Raw genomic sequence first — 25475 nt, 5'->3', positions numbered from 1 at the left:
GCCTGAGAAGTCAGGCACTGCATTAACAAACAAACAAACAAACAAACATGTGTCATCTCCTGACTATCATTTCAAAACATAAAGGCCTTCTGTAGATCTTCTATCTTAAACCACTGAAGTCTTACGATAGTAGAAGTCACACCAGGAGGGTAAGGAGAGGAAAGAGGGAAAGAGACTGGGGGCATGGCTCTGGGCTGGGGCTCTGCTCCCACAGGTGATCCCACCTGCTGGTTGCATTAAAAGGAGATTAAAGACAAATATTGGAACTCATCTCCTTTCTAGCAAGCTATGATCCAAATCAAAACTTCCATATGGCAGCCATAATGCTCAGGTGGATTCTTACCATCCATTGCCAGAAGCCTCATTCTTCCTTTGCAGTTTGCTTATCAGAAAATGAATGGTAGGCTTTTAACCTATTCAATGTATGAAATACCTTTGCATTCTGCCCTGCAGACGACTATATTTTGTGGTGTTTGCTGGAGTTTTGCTTGCTGTTGGTCAGGGTTATACATCAGAACTATGTACCTATAAGGGCACATGGTGGCAACTCCCACGTGTTCAATTATTTAGTTAATTACCCCAACTCTGGATGGAATGCAGTCAAAAGAGCCTACAAAAAGGATGTTTCTGTACATTCCTGATTCAGACCTTTTCCCAGCACAACTTTGTTTTTCCAAGCAAGCTGTCACTGGCCCAAAACATCTCAGCAATCTCTCCATTAAAAACAGTTCAAGATGTAAGAAATTTCAGCTTTCTTTCCAGGAAAATTTGACACTTGACAAACAGATGTATTAAAATAATTAGCTCCTTGAGGAGCAGAACTCCAGAATGTTGAAAGCATCAGGAGCTCCAGGACAAGCCTTCTTCATGGTCACCAATGCAGAACATTTTGGGCTGAGTAGAATACCATCTGCTTTGTCCCAAAAGACACTGAAAATGCTTCTTTCTCACTTTTAATGCTTAACTTTTTCAAGGAATACTCGACCCTTCTAGCAGCTGCACAAGCACTACTCTCAGACTCTGCTGGCCTCAGAAAACCTTGTCCCAAACTAGGCGAGGGAGGAGAGGGTTTATAAATCAATAAAATGAAATTAAACTGCAGGAATAATTTCTCATGGACAGGGTCTTAAAAGTGCCAATCATCTGTCAATAACAAGGCAATGTCCAGACAAAAAGCAGATCAGGCTTGGGTTCAATAGATAACAACAAAACCCATCTCAAGACCTGAAGTATTTTCATGCTATAGAAGCCATTAAAAATAGACAAAGTCTAGGTTTTAACTGCTTTGCACTAGTTAGGTGCCCATTTCAGACACTGGTCTCTTTAATGGTTAGAAACCTGATTTGTTGACAGCTAGATTATTCTGGAGTAACTTTGCTCCTCATCTCAATAGCTTTTTCCACATTATCCTTAAAAGGTATTCAGAGGTAGCATCCCATTATCTCTCCCCCAACACCTTGTCTCAGGCAAGAAAGAATGATAGTGACAGTTTTACATAGAATTAATGAAGACAAGGACTTAAGCCAATAGTTGGCTTAAGGAAGGTGAAAGCCACAATCTCCATCCCAGCTGCCCTGGGGTGGGGGGGAAAAACCCTATATGGATCACTTGAGAAGGTACAGCAACTGATGTAAGCAAAACGCACACATTCAACAGGGTGTCAAAATGACAGCACTCCATCACCAGCCTGCCTCTGCTCATGAGCCAGTGCATTGCTTACTGTCTGTGCTTATTTAAAAAGAGAAAGTGTTTTTATTAACAGTATATGAAATAGATATATAAAGAAAAGGAGGGAAAAAACCAACACCACAAACAACAAAACCAAAACCATTCAAACATGTCAGTACAGAGCAGGTATAAACCGGAGCTAGCTGCATTTCAAACCTTCAATTACATTGAGTTCCTCAGTTCCTCTTGCTCCTATACAGATATATTCCACATCACCCCACCAGAGCACACTAGCAAACAAAAAGCACTTGGAAGAACGTGCAACGGTTTCGTGTTTTTTTCTGTGTCTGTTTTACCACTAGGTGGTGGCAACTCTACACAGTTCAGCTTCTAGTCGAGTAGAATCAGTGCCAGCTGCAAGGGGCCAGCTCAGTTTGACAGAAGATTTCAGAGTGCTCTCTGTGCACGAAAAAGAGGAACATTAATCCTTTTAACGGTAGCAACTGCTGTAGCAAAGACTTACCTGTGTCAGTCGCATCCTTGGTGCACCTGCATTGATTAAGATTGCATCTCTGTTGTAATCTCTGTTTAAAACACTCATAGATGCCTTGAAAAAAGATCTTCCCAGACCATCCCCTCAAAACAGCCTCTCACCTTGTTTCTGGCTGAGTCACACAGCTCTTGTGTACTCTGTAGCCTTGGAGCAGATGCGTCTAAAAAATCGTGGCAGCTCTATCTTTAGATTGTCTTTCCAGAGCATTAGTTGCAAGGCTGCTTCCACAAGCCTGTTAAAGCCCTCAGAGGTGAGACTGCCACTTTTTATTTGCCTCAAACTCTTGTCTAGATTCCCAGGGCAATTGAAATGAATTGCTTTTAAATAATGTCCACACCACTCCTCCTTTTTCTTTTTTTTTTTTTTTTCCAGAATAAACCTTCAAGTCACAACCTTCCCCTAAGTTCATTCACCCACAAAACCTAATCAGGAGTCCCACAACCCACAGCAAGCTAAGCCAGGTTCAGGCTGGGTCACTTCTATTGCAACAAATTGCATGGTAAGGGCAGAGTTAAAAAAAAAACAAATTGATGAAGATAGATGATAGGGGAAAGGAAAAATAAAGATGAAGCAAGTTTGTGTTTCTGTATTACATCAACCTTTGCTTGAATGTCTGCATATAAGTGATTGGTTTATGTGTTCTACAGAAAACTTGCCTCTCCTTAACTCACACCCCATTGCTGCCCTGTAGTTTGTAGCTCAGTGCACATAAACAGTTTGGAATGAGATGACTAAGCATAATTTATGTCAAGGACATGAAGAATAAGGGTATAACACGATATACCAACGCAGGCTGGGGGATGAAACGAGAGAAAGCAGCCCTGCAAAAAGGACTTGGGAGTCCTGGTGGATGAGAAGCTGGACATGAACCAACAACGTGCAATTGCAGCCCAAAAGGTCAATCACATCCTGGGCTTCATCAAAAGCAGTGTGGCCAGCAGATGGAGAAAGGTGATCTCCCACTCTGCTCTGCTGAGACCACACCAGGAGTACTGCATCCAGCTCTGGAGCCCTCAGCACAGGGAAGACATGGACCAGATGGAGAGGGTCCAGAGAAGGGCCACTAAAATGATCAGAGGGCTGGAGCAGCTCCTAGCAATGAGGACAGACTGGGGGAGCTGGGTGTGTTCAGCCTGGAGAAGAGACAGCTTGCATTAAGAAAAAAGAGCACAATGGTAAATCTGGCTTTTTCTAGTGCTTAATCTGTTTCCTTCCAATTCATAGATTTTCTTCTTGGCCTTGCATTGATCTTAAAACCACTTAAGTTAATGGAACAATTATCACTGGTGGCAAAGTTAAACTCTCAAAGGAAGGAGTAATTAGAAAGATTCAACACAGGACTGTACCTTTCAGCACTTTGGTCCAGTCTCTACTATCTCCTGAGTAATCCTCAGTTGTAGAACAGCTCAGTCGAGTCAGGAATCCCAGGCAAGGTTTCCACACAGCTCACCCTTCTCACTAGACAAATTTCTGCTGCATTTTCACAAGAACCATGTTTCAGGGAGGAAGTTTATATTGCTATCTCTTTTTGTTACCACCTGTCATGCCCCCTCACTTCATTTCCCAAAGAGAATAGGGGCCAAGACTCATTCCTTCAGGCTGGAATACCACCTGCTTTTCTGGGTTGGTATGCTACAGACGTTCTTCTGCTGAATTAAACTCACAGTACTGTCACTTAGTGTGAATGAAGAGGCAAAAGGGCATTTCAAAACATTCCAAGCACAAAATACACTAAAACGAATGTTTGAATAATCTCAAATGCTGAGATATATATAAACAAAAAGGCAAAATAATAATAACCTCTGGCACTGTCCTCAGTGAAATACAAAGTATAAATAGCTCAGCTTGAAAGCAGAACAAAAGTTGGTTTGTGCTACCATGCAGCTGAGCCAAAAATAAAGCTTCTTTGGAGGCCCATAATTCTTGCAAATCTTAATACCTTAATCTTTTCCTTTAACCTTTCTCCAGCTAGATAAAAGGAATTAAAATAAAGCTTGTGATTCTGAGGGACACAATGCTTAGTTGTCCATTGTTGATAAACAGAAGACTACAAAGCCTTTGACCACTGCTTGACCCATCCCATTATACCAATCTAAAGACAGCATTTTTGTAGGCATTGCATGATTTCAGTTCTAAAGTAGGAAAGTTCTCTAAAAGGAATTTACCTTGGGTTGTTTTTCCACAATAATTCCTATATACATATTAAAAATAAAAAAAAAAAGACAAAGCTATGACATAAAAGAGATACTTGAATAATTTATCTTGAATTTCAGTTGCTAACCAAGATAAGCTTAGACCACTCAAGTCTGAAGACAATTCCAACTAGAAAGAACCAAAGAAAATAAAATGATTTTCACTGTGTTATGACCAACACCCGTTATAACAACCAAATATTTTGCATGGCAGTAAGACCACAACATGGCACAACAGAAACCCAACTAGAAGCAGTCATCCAGCTCCTCTTTCATATGATAAAACTAGAATTACATGAGCTATTTAGATTACCTTTCATTTGGATACCAGGAACGTTGACTCCTTTTACCTTAAAGAATGCCTTTGGTCTTTACATCCATTAGCCACACTTACTATGGTCCTTATCCTGTTCTGAAACTAGACAGTAGAAGACTCTCACTAGTATGATGATACAGGATGCCTATGATAAAGAATCTGATGTCTCAGAGTAAGATTTTGTTAGTCCATGAAGTGCTTTGGAAAGGCACAGCCTGGTGGAACACGTGATTGATACAAATCAGTCACTTCATGAACAATGCAAGGTAGAATTCATTACCAAAAGCAAAGAAAGGTTAAACAGGACTGTCTGGTGGAAAGTCTGTATACTCATTCCTCATCCAGAAAATGCACAATGACTCAGCTTCCAACAGTGAGAAGATATTCCTGAAGGGCAGTATTTCAGAAGTGATTTTTACTCTATCTTCAGAGTGAAAATGACACTCCTTTAACACACAGGCAAGCAGTCCATGCTTGCTCTGAACTAGCGCATGCAAGATTTCCACAGACTCCCCTATTTATCATCCTAGAGCAATTGGGAGGAGATAAACAGAATGTTTTCTGTGGGAGATGATGACATTGGAGCCATGGAGGACACCACTTACTGACATCACCCAAGATAGAGAGCCTGACCCTAAAGACGTGGAGACCCTCTGAGATGTTGGGACCTCCTGTCATGACTTCAGAGTTGCTGTAAGCCCAAAGGCACTACCAGAATACTTCTTGTTGCATTTTCAGTTTTCAGCATGGCTTTTTCCCCAAGTGAATAACCTTTTCCCTATACATTGCATGCATTACTACTGTCTGATTTGATGGTGCTTTGAATATATTCACTTGTGGTAGGGTGCTGTAAAAAGGAAAGCAGAGTAAATAAGTTATTAATCATAATTTGTTTCCATTAATTTATTCACAAAGTCTTTGACCAACTGGAAATCATGCCAGGTCTTCTGTAAAGATGATAAATGAGCTACAACTAAGTGAAAAAAAAAAAGGTATGGCAAAAGCATTATGTATCTAATCCATTAAGGCAGACATTAACATCATGATACAAAGCAGAAATATTTTTAATGATATCTTCTGAGCATGACTTACCCTGAATAGCTGCAGTTTTGGTACTCCCTCCACCTACTCATTACAACTGCTTCTAAGAACATTTTTCTCTGTTAGAGACAAATAATGATTTGGTTCAACTGAAAGATTTTGTGGCTGTGTGTTGATATCAGTGAACTTTTCTTACTGCAAAGCAGCAAACCCAAGTTACTCTATTTAAAGCTCTTTTCAACTCACATTTTGTACCAAACATCAGTTTTGCTAGCACTTCAAACCTGAAAATACAAACCAACATCATGCTCTCTTTAGGGTGCATTAAGCAGCTCTCTCAGTCTCAGCCTGTGCTTTTCCAGTACTTTTGGAACAACCACCAAAACTAATAGCTGGCTGTTCGCAGATATCTACTCACAGGTTCTAGCAACGTTGCTACTAATGTCTCAAGTAATGTGAATTCTATGAAAAAAATGGTTGTTTCCTTGGACAGTTGTGGCATTTTCCTTCCAAAGCTGTAGGGAGCAACCCAGGTTTAGAGATGAGAGGAAAGAAAATGGCTTGCTTATACTGACTGAGGCAAGTGGCAGCCAGATGTGCTGGGGAAGCAGAGCTCAGCAGTGATGAGCCTGACACTTATATCCCTCCAGGAGACCCAGCCCATAGGTGAAAGGAGCTCAACGTCATTTATCTCTCTTGTAAGTTTTCCTGTTGTTGGAAGCAGCCTTCTTTCATCCTTGCTCCAGGGGGGAGCTGGATGCAGACAGCCAGCTCTGAATAAAAAGGGGTGAGGAGTTCAGAGCTTCCAAAAATAGGATTGTGTATAGGCAGTAGCTGTGTCTCAGAAGCTGCACAGCTCTGCTTGTGTGGCACAACGCCTGCTATAGATAGCACTGCTGAGTCAGCTCGTTAGCCCACCGAGGGGCCGGCACTACCACTTGCATGTGATTTGCCACTGCAGAGTTTGCTCAGCTGAGCTACCTCTACATAGTACAGCACTGTCCAGAAAAACAGCTGGATTCCTGGTGTGTCTGTATGGTGATGATCAAGCAGATCAATCACTAATACACACAGATGGATCTCTGTGGGCTGACCCACATTTCTCTTAAAAAAGAAAAAGGATAAAAAAGTTACTCCTAAACTGACTGAGTGAAAGAAATTCTCTCATTATAGATTGCATGTCTCAGGGTTAAGAATATTCAGTGAGTGCTTAGCTTACATACATCAGAACATATACTCCTACCTAAAAACCCCCACTAATTATGTATTACTGATCTAGAAATTCAAATTGCTGCTGCCTGCCAGGTTAAACCATGACACTACCCTATATGCAATAATTATACATAAAGGCACTTATAGACTCATGGAGTATCTTTATTGCATTTATTTTACCTGCAAGAAGAAAATCTGAAACAATAAGAGAAACTGTCTAAAAGGACAGCATTTGTTCACCTAATGAAAAATAAGGATAGCCAACTTCAGACTTGGAACTTGAGAACAGTGAGGATGAAACTAAGACAACTAAAACATTACTTGAAAGCTCTGAGGATCCCATAAAGCATCACTAGATGTTTAGAAAAGCTGGAGGGTTCAGAGTCTATGAAATGCAGAGGATCCATTGCTCACAGCCTTATCCTCAGTGAAGTAATTTCTTTCTGGCATAAACAGGGCTGTAAGCATTACTTCTGTTCAGCAGACTTTTTACTCAATTTCCAAAGTGCATCTTACCAAAAGACAACAACAAAGTGAGCTCAAGCTGTGCTGCACTGCAACAAGAGGCAAGAACAAAGGTATCTGCGCTCCTCCAGGAAAGGTTAAGAGTACTTCTATAACTGACATTGAGCAAGAATAATAAATCATCTCCTGTGCACCTCTCCAAGAGCCTAATGCAGTGAAAAGCAGCAAACAATCAGCCCTTCTGCTCTGACAACTGATTCTACATTCAATAGTTAACTTCAAATGATTTTATGAGCTACTGAAACACTGACATATATGTCCTTGTTATACTAAAAGTCAGTACATGTCCAATTTTATTTCTAGCTCAGTTTGAGTTGAGGAAGATCAAACCTAAAAGCTGAGACAGTAGAATGCAAAAGTAAGTCTGGAATCTAGCCTGAAAATTGATACCTATCTATCCATCTATCTACCCATCCATCCACCCATCCATCTATGAATCCCATAAGTATCTTGCACTTAGAAACAGGGCTACAGTACCCTTCTGGTTACTGTAATTGGAATGGCAACACCTCAAGTTTGAGATCTCATGCAGAAGATCACTCCTTCAGCAACTGCATAATGAGTCTCTGTGTGGACAGCTGGCTCAGAGAACAAAGCCTTGAATCAATGTTGTCTGGAGTTCCCAAATCTTGAGAATCATCAATCCTGATGTAAAATTAACTGTAGATCATGCCATCAAAACCTGGCAGCAGAAGGAAAATGACCTGGAACCCAAGAATTTAACTGTAGTTTAAAAATCAACCTCCGTCTGAACTGTAATTGTGAAGGAGGTTCGTACAAGATAAAGCCATTTATATAACACCAGTTGACAAGATCAGGAGGTTTATGATAATTCATTCTGAGACATTTAATAAGCTAATGACTATTATTATCATAATAATTATTGCTAAAAAATTGACAATACTGGAGCCTAAACCAGCTGGCATTTCAAAGGTTTGATCAAAAATGGATCAATGTGGTTTATGATATTGAAAGAAAGCTCTTCTGAACTCTTTTCAAAAAGGAGATCATAATCTGTTGTTTCTGAGCAGAGAAAGAAAATAGACTAAAAATAGTAGAAAGCAGACAAGAAGACTAATAAAAGGTTCAGGTTCATCTTCTATTTGCTATGAATGAAATGGAGAAATTTTACCAACTTTGAATCTACAGCTTCCCAGTGAAAACAAAAAGACAAGTGGCAAAATAATCACGTTATCTTTACTCTCACCCAAACTCCTTCATCCCTGCAAATGACACTGTTGACTTATTTCCTCGTACATTAAACATAACCCTATTTTTAATAGCACAAAAGCCAGGGGAATCATTTCAATTCACAAGAAGGCAAGAACTTCAAACTCCAGCAAAGGTTTCTTTCTGAAACAAGTGCCAGCATCGTTTTGGCCTGGCAGAGCACTTCAGTCCCTAAACAGACAGCAGAGTCAGAAACGCTGAGGCTTTTAGAAATGTATCCTGTGTGGGTGGACCCACTAGATAGCGGTGGTTTAATAGGTAACTCCCATTAAACCCCGTCACTGCCAGCACCCTCACAACTGTGCAAAAAGACCTGGGAGCAAAGCCAGGCTTTGTTTCCCAACAGAAATGTAAATGTAACTTGTTAGCTGACAGTTTCCAAGAGGAATAAACACATTTCTGAAATACAAATGCAAGTAGGGTTTGATCCCTCACATGATTCACAGAACAACAATGCAGCTCTTGCAACTTAATATTTAATCATATTTCCTTTCATTAAATGCTTGAATATTGGGGGTGGGGGAAGCAACACACAGTCTGAGCTACATGACAGGAACAGTATTTTCAATGAAGATTTGATATCCTAAAGTTTTGGGAACCGTCATTTACATTTCCTAAGCGTACTAGAAATCTGGAGGCCTGTTGTACAATACACATGCTCCACTGCCTTCTGTAGGACATACTCACTTATTTCTCTTAAGCCATTTGCTTTCTGTGATTTATTAGCTCATTTATTGGATTCTGTCAACTTCCAGATAAAGAACTGACGGTTTGTCATTCCCAGTAGGCATAATGTCCTCTGTCTAATGTTCAAGGGTTTGCTTCAGTGCATAAACTCAAAGATGTCTATGCCAGGATCCAGGATAGAGTTTATTTATTGTTTTTATATACACTTACATCCAATGATAAAAGCACAATGGCATTAACAAGAACAGCAGTCTGTCCTATCTCCTTGATACTTCTTCAAGGATTCCTATGACTACTGTAGCCTTAAAGGACACACAACTTCTAATTACAGGTGGAACAGACACACAGAAAGAAAATAAAATGCATCATTGTAAGGGGGAAAAAAAGAAGCAAGGAAATTCTACTTTTCCACTGCAACTTGACAAGCTTGTGAGAAGTGCATGCTTTGGTTACACCTCCAGCCACAACCACTCAGAGGAATGTTGCAGCTCCTGATCAGAAAGCCAGCAGGGGCTGCCCTCTCCTGAGGTGCTGCCTTCCTTCACGAACCTTCCCTTAGGGCATTAAGCTATACAGTTGATTTTCTGGGCTGGGGACTGAATGTAGTGTCTTGTTATACCGACCAAACTGTTTGGGTTACCATTGTTTCAACATGTCCTAGCCACACCAGGCTCAGGAACTGAGAGAAATTAACTCCAAATTAAGGTTTCCATCACTAAAGACATCCCAGCACATTTATCCATATTTCTGTGTAAGCCAGAAATAGTTGTAAATACTGGAGCAATGAGTCTTTGGGTGTACTATGCCACTGGATAGTGTTTAGCCATCTAGGTGTGCCAAACAAAAGCTTGGATTCTTTTGGAGGTTTTGTCTAACCTGAAGGAGCTACAACAACCCATTTCTAATGAATAGAGCACTTGAATATCAAATACAGAATCTGAAAGTAATTGGCTAGGTCTTCAGTAAAGTGCCCACTGGCAGCCTGTGTCAGTGGCAGATGGGTTTATTTCAGGCACCAGGGAAAAACCTACTTGGGAATGTCTTGCCAAGCACCACGTGAAAGCACCACGGCAGAACTCCAGTCTGCAGGATGCACTGTAAATAGTTCATCTCTCTTGTGCAATGTACACAAGATAGTGCAGAGACAAAAGGAAGTTCTGAATGGGGTACATATAAAACTCTTTTGAGTACCACACTACTTTATAGGCTATCATTTTTAAGAAAGGAAACCAAGTCTAGCAAAAGCCACACTGTTCAGTGAGGTCCCTCTACTACAGTCCAGAAATACCCATCCACACTGTGGATCTTCAAAGAAAACAAGTAAGAATTACTTCCTCATCACTTATCATCAAGACTTTTAATTACCAATATTACTATCATACTTTTGGCCATATCTACACCCATGTCAAAGCTCCCAAGAATAAAACCTTTCTGAGGGATTCAGCTGTTTCCACACATTTAACAATTAATCCCCTTAAAAAATGTCAGGTAGGCACCTTAAATACTAACAGACTTGCAGACCTTCCTTTGTAACCCCCAACATCAAATGAGTTCTTGCCAACTATGGCATATGGGATTTTTGAGAGCAAAATAAGGTTATGCTAGTGTCATGGACTGCAAAGTATTGATCTTAGTGTTTAGCCAGATTTGTGGAATACAAATTTATCAATTGTGTATCAATTAGAATGACACTGATCAGACAGTTTATAATGGGAAAGAAAAATCACACGTTCATATACTCAACTCTCTTTGTGCCAACACATTATCTTTATCCCATTAAAGTGCCTTATGCCATCTGTACCATCTGTGACACCAGCTGGTATATTGGTCCAAAAATATCTCTTCATTATAGTATACTGATTAGTTTTTAGTATAGAATCAATTGTAGTTTAACTGAATTATAAAAATAAATAGGTTTTATGGGTTTCTTTGGGGTTTTCCTCCCCTCATTCTTGTGATTTGGTAATGAAAATTCAACATCTTCCCGTTCTTTTCCTAAGATTTGGAGATTTCAGAATTTCCTTCACATAACATGGGGTAGATAAAGAGTTAAAGTGGGAGTAGCAGTTAACTAGATTAAGTATCAGGATCACTGTCTGAGACACTAACCATCTCTAGCAAAAGTCAAAACATTATCTCTTCTGCCCCAAAATTCTCCTTCTGAACAAATATGGCATACCTCAAACTAACTTTACACAGCCAATAGACAGGTGATATTTTGCTTCCCCACCTGAAGATTTATCAGTATAGAGCTATTTTTATACAGAAATTTGAATTAAATTCCTGCTATGGTGAAACTTACAGCAAGATTCAACAGTGCTCAACTAAATGAAGGTTTGCAGCCATCTGTACCCCTCACACCTTTCACACTTTGTGTCTTAGGGCCTTGTCCTTCGATCGATCACACCACCCCTGGATTTAAGCAGAACTGCAAGCCAGGATCTTGACATCTGTCTTACAAATACTTCACACTCAGAAATTTTACTATACATATATATCAGTTACATAGGAAGTATACATCAGAAGGACTGCACTGTGACCATAAATGCTAACAACATTAGTTCAGCCCCTTTCTACGTGTGCATTATGGTGCAGCCTTTTAATGACACGATCATGTGCTGTAGTTTGAACAGGAATGTCTCTGGATAATTAATTTCATTCATTAATATAAACTATTAACCAAATTCAAAACTTCACTCTTTGCATATTTTGCATCCCCCTAATTTATTCCCCATACATTATTGAAAGTGTGAGCTGAAAAGACAATTTCCTATGATGTTTATCAGTAGAGCATCTGAATGCTTCATAAACATTACTGCATTTATATTCACAACATCCCCATGAGATGACAGAGTATTATTATACCTACTTTGTGCAGAAGAGTGGGATTAAGATCAAAGGTACTGACTAATTTGGGCACTTAGTAGGAAACTCATGGAAGCTCATTTTCACAATGCCTTTCATATATGTTCAAAGCCACGTTAGTAATGCTTCAAGTATTCGACATTCTCCAAATCAATCCCCCAAGGATTCACTCAGAAAACAAGAAAGTGTCAATCCCTTAAGTTTGTCTTAATTGACTCCTCCAGCATCAAATAGGAATTGTCAGAAGAAACCAGTAGAAGGAATTATATGGACCTCTTTTCCTGCTTTGTTCACTACTTTCTAAATTGTTCATTCAACAACCAAGGAACTTCACTGTTGTCTTCTTAACAAGCATTTGTGTCAAGTTTTCATCACCTGAGAGTTTCCACTGTTAACTGAAAAATAGAGGGGTTTGGTTTTAGGCAAAATTGACAGCTGAGAAACTGATAGCTGCAGTAGGTTCTGGTGTCACAATATACTTGAAAAATAGAGGGAGATGGAATCGTTTCTGTGCTTACAGATCTCTTCTCACAAAACAAAGAGTGAGATTCAGAAACACAAAGATCAATGTTAAGTTATTGCTGGGACATACTGTGATGTTTCCTCTCCTCCATCTAAGTCTGATTTTTCTCATTGGTCATTTTTCATCTCAGTTGCATCAGAAATGGTATGAACTAAGAGACTTAGTTAAATCAAACTATCAGGGCTTGGGAAAGTCAGCTGAAGGGTCTTAAACTAAAAAAAAATTTCACTTAACATCAGGTATAACAACAAAGAGGAAGTGATGCTAATGATAATCAGAGGAATTTGGTCATGTGAATTGAGAGAGGTTTATATTAGGTATCCTTGCTGCTAGCCACTCTTACTGTTGTATTCAAGACAGCCTTAACCTATGCATCTACTGAGGCAAGAGGTAGGAAATTAAACCAGCCCTAGACTTTGAGTTATGATATTGTCAGAAATAGGTTTTCCCTACTCTTTGGAATGATGACCTCAACTAGCCCAAGCATCTTGCTTTTACACTCACAGGGCCAAAAATATCACAAATTAAATGATGTGTTATGAAAGGAATTTTGGCATTATAGGTATTAAACTTGTTGCTTTTTCAGTTTGTGCACTTACTATAATTTTCCAAGGCTGTGCAACAAAGTAATCAGGTTGGCTCAAAGGTGAAGGCTTATGGAGAGCGGCACAAAAAGTGCTTAGGTAGCTCAATATCTCCAGCAGCATTTTCTTGTGACATATGTGAAATCAAGCATGCCTTCTGCTCTGCCACACAGTACAGGTTTGTTGGCATTTGGTTGAGGTGCTCTGCAAAATTCATCTGCAGTGTTGCCACATATGACTAATAGAGCCACTGTACTCGCTAAACATTTAGATGGCTCAGTGAAGAACTCCAGTTCCTTGTGGACTTTTTCTTACTATCTGGCACTCAGAAAGGATGAATAAGAAAATTAAAGAACAACTGAGAACACACGTCCTTGCCAAGAAGATAGTGCTCCTTGAAGGGACAGCAGGGAGGTCCCAGCAGGATGGCATTATTGCAGCCATGAGCAGCATCAAGTCCTCTCACTTACCCCTTTTGGGCTGAAAAGAGGGCAAATCTATTCTCTTAGAATTGTCATCATACTTCTGCTTCTGACAACTTATTTGATCTGCAGTAGAAGTGCTCCTTCTAGATACAGGAGTTTTTCCAGGGACAGATAACTGCACACACAGTTGTGCTACACTGCACTAATATTCAGTAGACTTTGGTAAACAAAACACAGATACTGTTAACCACCACAACAAATTCAGTTCTTTATGGACCATACCATTTATAAAATCACATTCAGAGCTTCCATTTAATCTGGAATACTCTCAATATATTTAGCCATTTAAATTGCTGGAATAATGCCCAGATGTAAAGTGGCAAGATATTTAAAAATTGATTCCTTTTTCTAGGCATGCCATGAATATAAAAATCCTTCCACTTAATCTAATCTACTTCTTTGGCCTATTAGTTTTTGATTGATAGAGTATGTTGAAATAAAAAAGAAGTTGGCAGACAGAGGTGAAAACAAAGATACTGTGAGTACAGAAACCATATAGAATATGTGTTGGTTCCATGAGGGATATAGCTGAGTTCTCCAAAAGTGGTGATCCTCTACATTTATTATATCCCAAACCTTTGATTGTTAGAACTTGATTTGTAAGTAATAGATTTCCTATAAATTAGCAACCTGAAGGGAAATCTGGAGAAGCAGAATGAGACATGAGATTTTCAAGTGCAGCATTCAGAAATTCATAGCCTGCTGTCATGTTTAAGGTGTCACAGTTCCTATATTGTATTGCAATGGATACCTTTTAAATTTCTGCGTGATAGTCAAGCAGTAACTCCAATTCTACCAGAGAAACAAGGACAGTCAGAGATACAATTCTATTTCTGATGTTAACTAGCTGATTAAAGAGCGGTGCGTCAGCAATTCCTTTTCTTGGTCAGAATTCAAGAAGCAGCTAGGATTGTTTTTTCTAACAGTTCAAACTGATTGAAGCACAAGATTTCATCATGCAGAACCCAGAATGACATCCCTGGAAACGTTCCAGTTAGTGCAATGGTTCATCATGCTTTTTATATAGAAACACACATTCAATGCAATTAATCAAAAAGTAAACAGCCAACAAAAAGGATCTGTTCAAAGCTCTTAATTACAGAGAGTGTAAAAGTGTGCCCTGGCTCTTAGGAAGCTCGTGCAAACTGCGTGTTCAACAGGGAAAGAAAGCAGCAAAGAGCAAAAAAAGCTAGGGACTTTTCACACCCTTCTGCAAATGCAGAGCTTTTAGACAGTGATCTGCCATGAGATAATGCTTCAGCTTCCAACATCAAGTGCTTTCTAGTAACTGCAGCACCAGGATTACAAAGGTGGCGACTGCAGGAGACTACAAAAATCCATCCTGACATGAAGAAAATAAACCTCCAAGAGAAAAGGAGAAACACACCTCATTGTGCCATATTTATACAACCATGGAAGCATAAAGCATCACTCCATGAAGTGGAACACTCACATTTTTCTGAGACATATTTCTCAGGGGCTAACCATTGACCATATATAATCCTTAGCATGTCAAACCCCAAGGAAATCTAATTCCTATGAAACATCCTTCTCCTTACGACCACATTCACTCCAAGGAGAACTGACTTCATAATTTGCACTTTTCAACTTGCTACCTATGTATTAAGCACATTTAAAACTCAGTTATGGATGATACTTATTTTTACAGGCACTAATAACTGCCTTCAAGGGCTCTGAAGAGACATGCATGAATTCTCCCCAAACTGTAAGCTAGAGGATACTGCAAGATTTGTGCCATTTTATTTTTTAATTTGGAAAGGTTTGAAACCCCTCACATGCACAGGGTAAAGCAGCAAGGTCTTTTGTCATGGCCATGGCCTCAAAGTAGTATTTTTAAAGTGTTAAGGAATAGTAAAGGCTTCAGATACACGCTCATGGCTTTTTTCCCTAAGAGAAAGACAAGGCAGCGCTTGTTACACTTTCTCGAGCCCAAAATGCTGCTGCATAATGTTATACATGCTGTAAAAAGTGTGTGTCAGAGCCTCCCATTCTCATTAGCTCCATGCACTGCTCAGTTCAGCAAGCCTGTGCACAAATACACAGTAAAAGCCATTTCCAAAGCATTAATCATTCTGGAATGATTCTAAGTTGTGAGAAGGAACGTTTTGCCAATTCCTCTTTTAATGACCCGAGAGATAACAAACATTCCTGAATAACACACTTTCCTCTTAAGTTATGCCATTAGCTACTCCTGCTACCCTGAAGAGAGTATTAGAAGCCTTACTGAGATTAGATCGCTCTGTGCTACAAGTTTCAAAGAAAATTACATTCACTGAGGAGAGCCTCTAATTTTATTGCCAGGATACATCTTTCAGAGCTAGCATTTGACAAGAAGGCAACAAACTGCAAGGTTCCCCTCTTTCACAAGCCTCTTCATACAAATTCCTTTGTCTGAGACTGTTATAGGAGAATAGGCCTTGATGGAAAGCAAAACAAATAGGTTAAAAATAGATTAATTTCCCTTCCTTTCCCCCCCTTCTTTTTCCACCATGTTTTATTTTTTTGAACAATCTTTTTATATCTACTAAATATGTACAACTGCATCTTTATTCTGAGCTGGAGAACTATTTAGCTAGGAATAGAATCCTACATTGGTTTCAGGGAAAATATCTGGAATGAATAAAAAGGCTCAGTACTTGCAACATTTTTACAAATAAACAGAAAACATCACCATTTTCCACCCTGGGAGAAGGGAATGAGTTCAGGAGTATAAGCTATTCCTGGTAATGGATCTCTCACTTATTGCTATTTTCTGATAGATAATTCTTATCTATGCCATTTATTTAATAGATTCATAGAATGGTCAGGGCTAGAAGGGACCTTAAAGATCATCCAGCTCCAACCCCCTGCCATGGGCAGGGGCACCTTCCACTAGCCCAGGTTGCTCATGGCCTCATAGCTGTCATTGAACACCTCCAAGGAGGGGGCATCCATGACCTCCCTGGGCAACCACTATCTCACCACCTTCGCTGTAAAGAATTTCTTCCTAATATCTAATCCAAATCTACTCTCCTCAAACTTGAAGCTGTTCCTTCTCATCTGAGAGTATATTAAATACCCAAGGGAGAGCAGAATGTTTAACTAGGTCTCTAATTATTTGAGTTATTTTTCATCCTTAAATATTTTGTCAAATGTACTATTTGACAAGGAAAAACACACACATTGATTGACAGCTTGGAATTATTCCTATTTTTAACTCATAAACACGTGGTTTGAGGAAATGCAAACAATATAAACCCCAACATTTATAAATAACAGTTGTAAATTTAGCAGTTTGTAATGTGGAGTCAGCAGTACAATTCCAGATTTATCTGTGACAGACAACTTGTTGTCATCTTGGTGTCTCTCATTTGCATTTCATGAAATCTGCAGCAGAATGCATATTCATGGCATGGAATGATCAGGAAAGGCTCCTAACTGCCCTGGCTTAACTGAGTTGGTTATATTTCAGGGCTGCTCAGTTTGGAAAGTGAAGCCCTCCAGTCTTCCAGCACAAGCTTTTAAACTTGTGCCCAGAGCTTCCTGCAGCATCGAGCTCCCACTGATGTATACCTTGCCATAGACAGGGTCTGTTCTTTCAGCCTTAGGTACAAGATACCTTTCTTTCAAACTATGGGAGGGAATTAGTCAAATTACTGAGCCTTGAGCATCTCCAGTGTGGAATTGCTTTCCATCAACAACTGCTTTAGTCTGTTTACTTTTCTTTGAAATACAAAAATGTTTCATTAAACTCTCTTGCTCTTCCTTTGGAGCAATCACTACTGCACTAAATTCATGCCCTTTAAATACTGCATAGAAAAGGGTTGTGTGTAATTATCTTTCCTGTATTTATGTTACAATATTTTTCTCATTCCTATGAGAGATGTTGAAGTGAGAGCAGGAAGACATCCCCAGTGGCAGGGCATTCTAAGATTTTATCCTAAGAATGAAGATTATTCATTCTGAGCATAAAGTTAAACCATCTGAACACTGCAATAAATCAAATATTTATTTGCCTGCTCCAAATTCATAAATGGAAATTGTCCCTGAAAGTATAATTAATTCTACAAAGTTAAAACAATGTGTTGACAAACTTAGTTTCAAGATCATACATAATAAACTAAGTATGAAAAATAATTTGTACAGAAATAATCTTTGTTTAAAAAGAAGGATCGAATATGCATCACTGTACAGTACTTCCAGCTACAAACTATTATAATGGCAGCAAATTACCAAATGATTCTTTATTTACAGGTTCCAAGATTTTCTTGAAATATGAACAAAATTTTTTCCATTTTTAAATCACTATTTTAATGACTATTTTTATACTGCCTTACTAGTGTAAGGTAGCTTAAGACAACCAATGGAGAATCTGATTTGTGTAAATGAATAATTAAGTGAGAATGAGCCACCACAATATCCTTTTCAAGCCCACCTTCACCGACCAAGCACCCCAGTAGCCAAGTACTCTCTAGCTACCACAGCATAGTCATGGGTACCAAGAGTAAGGTTACATTGCAGCAGATTTCTTGCTGGCTGAACATATTCCAGAGAATGCACAAGCATCTCCATGGTCAAGCCTAAGAGGTTTCAGAAATGCCCCACTTGATTATGTGTATGAAATGTTACCTAGCTGTAGCTCAGGAATGCAGGGGGATATGCCAGGTACAACTTGCTTAACTGATGTCAGTAAACTCTAATGTTGAAGTCCAAGAAAAACTTTGGACAATGAGGTCACTTTGGAAAACAGAACAGTGATGAAGAAAGTACCTCGGGACAGCAGTCTTCTTGATCCTGCTACATATTCAAAGGTTATTTTGATGGCATCCCTGTGGGAACAGGCTTTCTAGCATTTGGTATTAGAGGATGCAAAATTGAGAGCTTCATTGTGAGTTAGCTGTGTGTCAGATCCTGATTTTATCTCTCTTGGAGAAACCCAGAATAACTTAACCAAGTCTGCTTTTATGGCGAGTCATATATCTGCTAATTCACTTTACCAGGGCAAAAGAAATCCTTCATTCTACCATTACCTATCAAGTGCTTTAAGACTTTTTCCAGGGTGCAAATTATGGGCCAGTTTAAAGGTACTGAAGAATCAGACCTATTAATTGCAGTGCAAGTTACTTTGGATTCACACACCATTTCTAGAGAGATGATTCCTCAGGCTGATAAATAAGTCAGTGAAAAAAGCTCTGAGCAGAAGGCTGGATGTTTTGAAAGGGTTACAGCAAAATAATTTTTGCTGCACTAGCAAACAATAAAAAAAAATAATAATTATAGATACAAACTGATAGAGTAACCAGAAATCAAACATGGATTTAGCAAATCATACTGCCTGTGGGGATTAAAGTAGTCATTTGTTGGAAATATTACCCTACAGCTTTAAAAATGAGGGGCCAAGAATAGCTAAATGATTATGCTTAGATTAAAAGGCATATCAAACACTTGCTCACTGGGATAAGACAGGGATAAGGGCAGTTTAAAAACAGAGATTGGTTTTATTTAACCAGCTCATAGTTTCTAAATGCTGAAGACCAAGCTACTAGAGTATACCCTCGACAGTAAATGTGTAAAATATCACTCAGGGTATGGTGACTTGAATCGTCGTGCCAAAACCATCCCATGCATCTTTTTCATTCTGTATAATACAAGTTCAATATCCTGAGGATGTGGTTTTTTTCCTTTATTATAAACTGTATGCAAGGAGATGAAAAATGTTGCCAAAAGGGGTTGTTTGGGGCAGGTTGTTTTGTTTTTACATCATGTTGCAAAGTACAAATACGAAGGAGAATCACTGCCTAAAATCAAATCCTTAACTGTGTGTATGTTCCTGAGGAAAATAGTGGGAAACACATTAACCATCACTTCAGGCTGGTGGCTCTCTAATTTATTACTCAGGAAAGAGTTAGACTTTCATTGGGTCTGATACTGCACAGCCAACTTCTCATTTAAAAAGCAGTGTTTCTTACAGCATTTATTAATAAAACCAGTACATGGCATCATTATGTACAAAAGTGACAGGATGTTACCTTTCTCCAAAGACAAAGGGATTGATCATATAATTACCATGTAAAAATACTCTCAGTGATCAAAGGAGGTCTTACTAATCAAAACAGATTTTGGGGGGGTTGGGCCCTGATAAATTGGTACATTTAATTGCTGGGATTTTACATTTAATCCTCAACTGAAGGATTCTTGGCTTTTTTCCTGCAGACCAACCTTTTCTGCAGACCATATATTCTGATGTGCTGCAAAATGAATGCTCAAGCAGTACAATTATTTATATCACATTATGATAAAGCACCTTCAATCAAAGCTGTACCATTTTTAATCTCTTTGCACAATAGACCCAAGACAGCAGAGACTTTTTGTACCTGTAACTTGACTGATTCAGTAATACCAGTCTATCAAAAATTCTTGGAAAGACAATTTCTCCTACACTAAAAATTTCACTAAAAATAGGAGAAGTACCTTTAGAGCTCAAACTTTTCCAGGCAAAAATTCGCTTTATCAAGCAGCAATTCCTAAGTAATTTCTTGCAGTTTGCAGGCTTCTGATGATACTGTTGCAGATCTTCATTCTCTTCCTGTGTTTTCTTCTGAGGGGCTAACACTTCCATCCTAAACAAAAACTTAACCTTTAGTTTTCCTGAAGCACATAAACACGATTTAAACCCATAGACTGGGGGTAGGGGAGGTGGGGGGAGGAGGGAGGAGATGGAGTGAGGATAAAGGGAAAAGCTTTAGGATCTCATTAACCATTATTCTCAGCTCATGCATTCTTAGTATTAATTAACTTTAATGGAATTATTGTATTCATATACTTTTGGTTTGAATTATTTATCAGGAACATTAATGGATGCAGAAAATGCAGTCAGGGGAAAACAATCAGATTTTATCTACTATTAAAGACAAAGCAACAACAACTTAGAAAATGTTAAATGACATATATTATGTAACATCTTTAGATGGTAAATAAATGTTTACCTCTTACCTTAGTCAGTTGTTTAGGTAATTGAAATAATGTAATCCTCTAGGCATGAACCTCTTATCCTTCCTTTCTTAGCCTGCCTCACATCAGTGTCATAGAGGAGAGCTGCAATCCTCCAGCCGTTATTGAAAGACAGCTGCTCTACCCAGAAAAGATGAATAGTTGGGTTTCAGTGCTGCCTTAATGCCAGTGTCACTCAAATTCAGAAAAGCAGCTGAGCCACTTAAAGCCAGTTGTACACTTGGGGACCATTTCTCTGCACCACCTTCTGATCGCACAAGGCAGACCAATAAATTTCTGTATGACTTTATTTCTCTGGATAGACTGCTGGGGGCCATTAGCAACAACCAACACCGACTAGGACCTAACCAAAGCCCTACTCAGGGGCCATTAACCTGAGAAAAGGCACCTACCCAGTGCTCCAGGACTTTTATGCTACTCCAAGGTCACAGAAGAGTCCTGAGCGGCATTCCCGTTTGCTCTTCAGCCAGCTCCAGCCTGAGATGCTGAGGAGATGCCTTCTGCTGAGGACAGAACCAAACTGCAAGCTGTGGCAGCCCTTTGACAACGAGCCACAGACTGCACCAGGGGAGCTACTCTAATTACAAGCAATAACTGCACCCCGCCAGGAGCAGGACACCAGCAGCGCCCCTCTTGCACTCCCCTCACTTCCTCTTGGGCTGTGCTCTCACCCACAATCCGAATCGAACAACATTAAACGCAGCTTAAGTTCTCAACCCAAACTACAGGGAAAAGTCACAGATAAAGAAAATTGGCATTGCTCACAGTACACACCAGAGTTTGAGAAACAAAGATGACTTTTCAATTGTGAACTCCTTGCTTCCTTATAACAAGTACGCATGATGTCACACGTGACCTCACTGCATGCATTTGCGTCAGGAGTTTCTATCAACTACACAAAACAGCCAAGAAGAAGTTTCCACTTCCTGAAATTTATTCTTTAAAAGATACTAGAGCTCCAGGACTTTTTTGATCAGTCAGTTTGCCTTCTAACCAAATTAGTCTTAATGTTGATTGCATAATTTGCAAGTTGCACACATGTAACGTTTCCTGCCTTAGCTATTTTGCTTTGTGCAGAGTGACACACAGCCCACCCCCCACACCTTCCTTCTACCACTGGAGACGTCAGATCTATTAGCACAGGCTAGGATGGAGTTTTTCAAGCACACACATTCCACCTCTGCAAACAGCCTATTAATCAGCAGTGAATTCTGCTCTTAAGGCAGAGAAGCATGAGCCTTAGCAAATGATATTTAGGCAGCCAAAGTAAAGGGGAGCACTTCCATTCAGATTCATACCTTGGGATGCATTTCAGGCCCACTGCTATTTAGAACTGAATGAGACTTGAATTTGCGCTGTTGGAACAGTACTTGCTTGTATCAGGTCCTTTGAGTCCCATGCCATGACACAGCATTCCAGACATGGCTGTATTCCCATCACAAGCCACTACCCAAGTGAGCTGAATTCCAATCTGATAATAGAGTTTCTGAAACTGCTGAAACTTCAGCAAAGAAACTTCTTCCAATTCAAGCATATTTCAGAGCTCTTTCATGTCTTCCACAGGTGCCATTCTGAGAATAATTTTACATCAGCTTCTACTGTACTAAAAAATACAAAAGTCTGGGTCTGGATTTCAAGATGACTCTGGGAACAGAATTTTGAGCTGCAAGCACAACTGGAGTGCCTCTGGCCTGAGCCCCCACACATTACTGCAGAAGTAACAAGGGACCTATGCTCATCCTGACCACGTGCTTCATGTCAGGAAAGGCAGATTGTTTGCTGAAGCAGTAACAGTGCATGGGGATGGGACTGCCTAAAGAAAGCAGGATTTTGTTGTGTCATGTTATTGCATCCCTTCTGTAACCAGTTGCGACCACAAATAAAGCTGGGTTTCTGTCCAAAATGATGTTCATTTCCTGTTGATGGTTTAAAATCTGGGTTTGTGAGGGATCTAGATGATGTCAGTTAAAAACTCCAGAGTCACAAGCTGATGAATTATGTGAGTGCTATGTGATGCCATACAGTTATAGACCTTTTAAAGCAATACTGATTGGAACTCTGTGGGAATGTCCTGTATTGGGGCGTATGTGAACACGGCTGCAATAACAGCATCCATGCAAGCTGTCCCTTCATATTGCTTGGTCAGATTTGAACTTTGGGAACCTCATTTGCACTTATGGAAAAATACACTATTTTTCACTTAGTGATGAAATATTCATTAGAAAGTCCAGAGACATCATTATAGAGTGAGGAGTGGCTCAGGAATATTCCAGATGAAACTGTCAAAGCTGACATGACATCTGTCTGGGGGTTTTGGGGGAACACTTACAGAAATGATTAGTTGCATCAGTTGATTCCTCTAGCACAACTATTTCAAGACCCTTCAATGATGACTCTGTGGTCTCATAAGAGTCTTGAAGGAAAGAATTTTTTCATGTCCCAGATGAAGCCAGTTGAAACCAGTCATGTCTGCTGAAAACTTTGGGCCACTAGAGATTGCAGCTGTAAGCTAAGAAATGAATACTGAAAAATAGGGCAAGCCTGCAGAATCCAGCCCTGGGTGAATGTGTGGGTGACTGCTGACATATTAAGGAATATTAGAATAAGAAGCTTCAGAGCAAAAGCAGGGCTTGGTTTTGTTTTGCTCTTCTCAGTAGAAACAATTTTTAATAGTATTGCATGATGCCAAATTTTGTCAGATGAAGGAAGGGATTTGTGAGTGGAAAGGAAAATTTCATTCTTCCTGTAAAATGAAAACATTGAACAGAAAAGAGATTGGAAGCAAAAATATACCAGTTATTTATTTAGCCCCAGTGTATAGTGCTCTCTAAGGTCTTGCTACTGCCTTAACTATAGCTCAGTGTATTTGCTTGTCTATTTATAGGCCAAAAAAAAATGGTATTTGGATAAATATCAGGAACCAAAATCAGCATCTAGTAGGTTAATACTCCCCCCACTGATCACCTGGACCAACCATACTGTTTCAAATGCTTACTTTATAAAGTTTTAGTGTTTGTTGTGACTGAGTGTCACAGCAATGGGGACAGAAATCTGTTTTGTCACAGAACAGGGGAAGCACAAGCCCTTTACAGGAGCAATACCTTTAGTATGCCACTGGCACAGCTACATCTAGTGGGGGTTTGTCTACCAAATTCTTGGCTATCATGGGTTGAGTTGAATCTGCTGATGACACTCATGCTGCCATCATGCCAGCTTCAAAATGAAGTGCTGTCTGGAGCAAAGTATCACCAGGCTTGAAGCTCAGATTGCAACATGAGAGGCTTTCCTCATTGGTCTAATTGGAGAGACTCACAAGACTGCTAGTTAGCAAAACAGAGTTGAGGACTCTTTCCTGAATGCAGTTAGAAAACACACAAAATGGGCTACCAAAGAGGTCTGCCATTAAAAGAGAGAGAATTCCTCTGCAATTAGCATGGAGAGTATCAGAAACTAAAGATGAACCCTTTACAGCCATGTCGTAGCTATTGATTTGCTATAATACCCTAATGATCATTCTGCAGCACTGTAACTGTGGGTAAGAGAGTGCCACAGGAGCTAGGAGCTGCTTATCTCAGATTCAAACACAGGCAAGAAGAATTATTTTGAAACTGAAGTAGTTAAACACTGTCTTATACACTTACATAAGCGTACCCCAATGCACTTATATAAGTGCTCTTATATACTTGCATAAGACTGTATTTTCATACTCTGTCCATCTAAAAATTCCCTCTAGAAATGGTGTAACCCAAGCATACAGCATAGACTTTCCTACATTTGCCAGCACTTCCCATAACTGGCACACCTGGAGCCTTCCTCAAAATATTAAAACAGAACTTCTCATTACAGGGAGAAGTTTATCAGCATTGCCTTAATCCAGTGATACATTTACAGGAGATCATGTCAGGGAAAAGCTGATTACTTGTGGGGGGGAAAAAACCCAGCCTTTTAAAGTGGTTTACCAGGCCAGCACTATCTACAAATCAGTTTGTGGATATTCAATTGTGGGTTTGTATTTGATTATGCACTGTCAGCATATGTTAAATACCTGCTCAGGCAGAGCAGAGAAAAGGCATTTACAATGCCACTGTAAAATCCTCAAAGGGAGCAGGGACACAGGGTACTCAGAAAATACAGACACAGATTCCATCAATGGTATGCCTCATTCTAGCACTTCACAAAGGCAGAAGACACTCTGCAAGCTTCTAGCTGCTCCACTGCTACCTTACAGGAAACCAAAGTGGTCACATCCAAGTGAACTAGTAAGCTCTCAGAAATCCCCACATTGTGCTGCTGCTACACAACAGTGCAGGAAAGAAACAGAAAAGCTGCAACTTAGTAGTATCACACTTCCACACTCCAACAGATTTTACATGTGGAATATGAACTTGAGAGATGAACTTTGGAGGTAAATTCCAGAGCACTGTGTTAAATGCCCAAGTGATTAGAACACCTGCATAACAGAAGGGATTCTTCATGGAATAATTGCAATAATGTTCTTTAGTATTTCCCCTATTTCTATAGCCTTAGGCAATATCAAGTAGTTCAAATTAATAAACCAGCTCATAGATCAGATGGCTTTCCAG

At 39.6% G+C, this 25475-nt stretch overlaps 1 protein-coding gene across 7 annotated transcripts in view; it reads right to left on the bottom strand.

Annotated features, from left to right (window-relative positions):
• KCNIP4 (potassium voltage-gated channel interacting protein 4) overlaps window positions 1–25475 on the bottom strand; it is a 274262-nt gene that overhangs the window by 224549 nt on the left and 24238 nt on the right. The window contains exons 1-3 of one of the 7 annotated variants that reach the window (XM_054172359.1): window positions 21285–21390; window positions 20875–21007; window positions 20353–20501 (exon numbers count right to left, since the gene is read on the bottom strand). The exons of 5 other annotated variants lie outside the window; for them this stretch is intronic. In XM_054172359.1, coding sequence (XP_054028334.1) covers window positions 20353–20500 — 148 coding nt within the window. In that variant the 5' untranslated portion in view covers window position 20501; window positions 20875–21007; window positions 21285–21390. Of the gene's footprint in view, window positions 1–20352; window positions 20502–20874; window positions 21008–21284; window positions 21409–25475 lie in introns of those variants that run through there. One more of the 7 variants, XM_054172360.1, reaches the window with a different exon arrangement.

This window comes from Dryobates pubescens, chromosome 23 (assembly GCF_014839835.1).
Source record: "Dryobates pubescens isolate bDryPub1 chromosome 23, bDryPub1.pri, whole genome shotgun sequence".
Lineage (NCBI taxonomy): Eukaryota > Metazoa > Chordata > Aves > Piciformes > Picidae > Dryobates > Dryobates pubescens.
This window is presented reverse-complemented; position numbering and strand designations above follow the sequence as displayed.